General features: G+C 47.3%; 1 protein-coding gene across 1 annotated transcript; it reads right to left on the bottom strand.

Moving 5' to 3' along the window:
• Positions 1 to 211: 211 nt before the first annotated feature.
• On the bottom strand, positions 212 to 1,178 carry LOC149401724 (uncharacterized). The gene is made up of 2 exons (XM_089610858.1): positions 795 to 1,178; positions 212 to 301 (listed from the first exon to the last, which is right to left on the bottom strand). Exons 1-2 carry the CDS (start codon positions 1,176 to 1,178, stop codon positions 212 to 214), a joined length of 474 nt encoding a protein of 157 aa, XP_089466984.1.
• Positions 1,179 to 2,985: the final 1,807 nt, after the last annotated feature.

Genomic DNA, 2,985 nt, shown 5'->3' with positions numbered 1-2,985 from the left:
ATTCATGTACAAGATTGCTGAAATGCAATGTATGTCACCTCATGCTTTGTTCCTTGAAATGCAATGTATGTCACCTCTTCGCAGAAACTCGATAATTGGGTCCATCCAAGTTGGCTGAGACACATCCTCTATAGTCCCGACTTCGTCTCGGGAGATGGATGGCCGTGGAAGAAATTCGATGGGTACGGTTCCCAGTCCGTCTTTGTCGACACTAGATCCAAGAGAAGGCATCGAGTTTGGAGTTTGTCTTTGCCAGGTAGGCAACCATATTAGGCTCCTTGGCAGTGTAATCTCCTTTAACCTGGTTCACGATCAACTGCGAGTCACAGTGTATCCGCAGGTTCTTTGACCCGAGCTTATGTGCTAGCTCTATCCATACAATGAGGGCTTCATATTCGGCATCAGTAGTGGAGGGCATATCGTAACTTTTCCACGTCGGGGTTAGTCAAAATGATTCTGGTGCCAGCCCCTCGAGCATTAGATGCTCCATCTACGTGTAACTTCCAGATGGGACCCGTTGGGTCAACCTTTCTTTTACGCGTCGCCGCGTTATCGGTTAAGTCTTTTTTCGCTCTTCCCATATCGGGAGTGTAGGAGAATTTTGCCACAAAGTCGGCTAAGTCCTGACCCTTTATAGCCGCTCTTGGGTGGAACTCAATCCCGTACTCGCTCAATTCTTGGGACCAGATCGCCATGCGAGTCGATGTTCCCTTTTGAAGAGCTTTACCGATCGGGTGCTCAGTTCGCACCGCGAAGGGGTGAGCTTGGAAATACATACGCAGCTTTTTAGCTACCATTAAGAGAGCCAGAGAAAGTTTCTCTATCTTGGTGTAGCGCGTCTCCGCGTCAAGTAAGGCTTTGCTCACATAGTAGATTAGCCACTGGACCCTATCTTCTTCGCGGACAAGAACGGCGCTTATGGCTCTTTCAGAGACGGCGAGGTATACGTATAGTACCTCGCCCTTTTTTTGTTTGGAGAGAAATGGTGGGGACCCAAAGTAAGCCTTCATCTCCTGAAAGTCTTTTTCGCTGTCATTAGTCCACTTAAAGCCGTCCGTCGTCTTCAAAGCTTTGAAGAACGGTTGACACTTATCGGTTGCTTTCGACACAAAGCGCGTTAGTTCAGCAATTCGACCGGTCAAGCTTTGCACTTCTTTAATTCTTCTCGGGGACTTCATTTCAAGGAGTGCCTTGATCTTTTCATGATTCGCCTCTATCCCTCGTCGGCTGACGATGTATCCAAGGAATTTTCCGGATTCAACCTCGAACACGCACTTGTTAGGTCGTGTACGTGATTAGTCGCATGTAGGCTCTTAACGAGCATGTCGTCCACGTATACTTCCATGGTCCTGCCGATTTGATTGGCGAAGATTCGATTAACCAACTGTTGGTAAGTTGCTCCCGCATTCTTAAGGCCAAAAGGCTTGACCTTATAACAGTAGAGACCTCGATCAGTGACAAAGGTTGTCTTAATCTGATCGGGTTCATGCATTCGAATTTGGTTGTGGCCCGAATAGGCGTCCATGAAGCGAAGGAGTTCATGGCCATCCGTGGTGTCGACCAGCTGTTCGATGCGCGGGAGTAGGAAGCAATCCTTAGGGCAGGCTTTGTTAAGATCTTTGTAATCTATGTAAATGCACCATTTCCCATCAGGTTTTTTACCATTACCATGTTGGCGACCCACTTAGGGTACTTAGCCTCTCGGATGAAGTTTGCGGTGAGAAGTTTCTCAACCTCTTCATTTATAGCCAGGTATCGTTCGACATTGAACGTTCGTCTAGCCTGCACTTTTTCGGCGACCCTTGGGTCGTCGTTCAATCGGTGCACTATTATTTCGGGATCAATTCCGGACATATCCGCATGAGTCCATGCAAACACGTCTTTGAATTCCCGGAGGAAGGTGGTGAGTTGAGTCTTGATGGCAAGTGGAAGTCGGGTGCCGATCTTTACAACCTGGTCAGGTTTAGATTCGTCTAGCACAACTGGCCCGAGATCGTCGGAGGTTTTCACTTTAAGACTCTCGACTTCATCCCGAGGGTCGAGTTCTCCGAATTTCCTCGCGTCCCTTAGGTCGCATGGGTAATCGTCTTCCAATTGGAAGATTGTGTTAACCATTTTTCAAGCGGACTTGCCATCGACTCCTTGCACGTAGCATATTTTGGCCTGGGATTGGTCTCCGGCCATGATGCCAATTCCCTTTTCAGTGGGGAATTTCACCAGTAGGTGATACGTGGAAGTAATAGCCCTTAGTCGGTTCAGCTTGGGTCGCCCAATGATGACATTATAGGGTGACTCCTGGTCGACCACCAGGAATGGGACCATGTGAACGACTTCAATACCTTCGGTCATTACCCTCACCCCCGTAAACCCAAATAAAGGCGTTTAGGTCGAAGTTGGGCATAGCCTTCGAGCTTCATGCGCTCTAGGGTGGTCTTGAAGATTATATCGGCAACACTGTCATTGTCGATGCGAACCCTTTTCACCAAGTTATTAGCCACTAGGGCTTTGAGTACTATCGCCTCATTGTGCGGATGCACAACTCGCTTGGCCTCTTTGTTGGTGAAATACATCGTCTCGTGAGGCACGGAAGGAGGTTCCTCGTACGTAAAGTTTACACGTCAGGGGGAGTGATCTTGTGAGACCCGACTTTGTACACGTCAGCTTCTGAAAGAAAAATCAATAAATAATATTTAAGGATGACGAAATTTCGGAATAAGAATATTCGAGTAAACTCGATATTATTTATGTGAGGTTTTATTTTGAAGGGACTAAAGTGCAACAAATAAAGGACGAGATTGAAAGGAAAAATGGAAAAGGGGCTGTTTGAAGAGATACGTGGCCATTAAAGACGTGGGCCACATGTCCACATGTGGCTCAAGAGAAACTTGACACGTGGATTTCTTCTCCTTCTTTCTCACTCTCATTTTCGATCTCTCTCTCTTTTTCCCACTCCTTCTTCGCGTCACTCGGCCGAAAGAACAGACA

The sequence above is a fragment of the Urtica dioica genome, chromosome 4 (assembly GCF_054948205.1).
Source record: "Urtica dioica subsp. dioica isolate 48M chromosome 4, U.dioica_male_clone48M_v1_H2, whole genome shotgun sequence".
Lineage (NCBI taxonomy): Eukaryota > Viridiplantae > Streptophyta > Magnoliopsida > Rosales > Urticaceae > Urtica > Urtica dioica.
This window is presented reverse-complemented; position numbering and strand designations above follow the sequence as displayed.

What these genes read in the sequence shown, in the direction of transcription:
- LOC149401724 (XM_089610858.1), bottom strand. Translation starts at nt 1,178, where the DNA reads ATGAAGTCCCCGAGAAGAATTAAAGAAGTGCAAAGCTTGACCGGTCGA. An exon ending in TTTCTCTGGCTCTCTTAATG is followed by an intron (nt 302 to 794) that starts GTAGCTAAAAAG and finishes ATCGTGAACCAG; the next exon opens with GTTAAAGGAGATTACACTGC.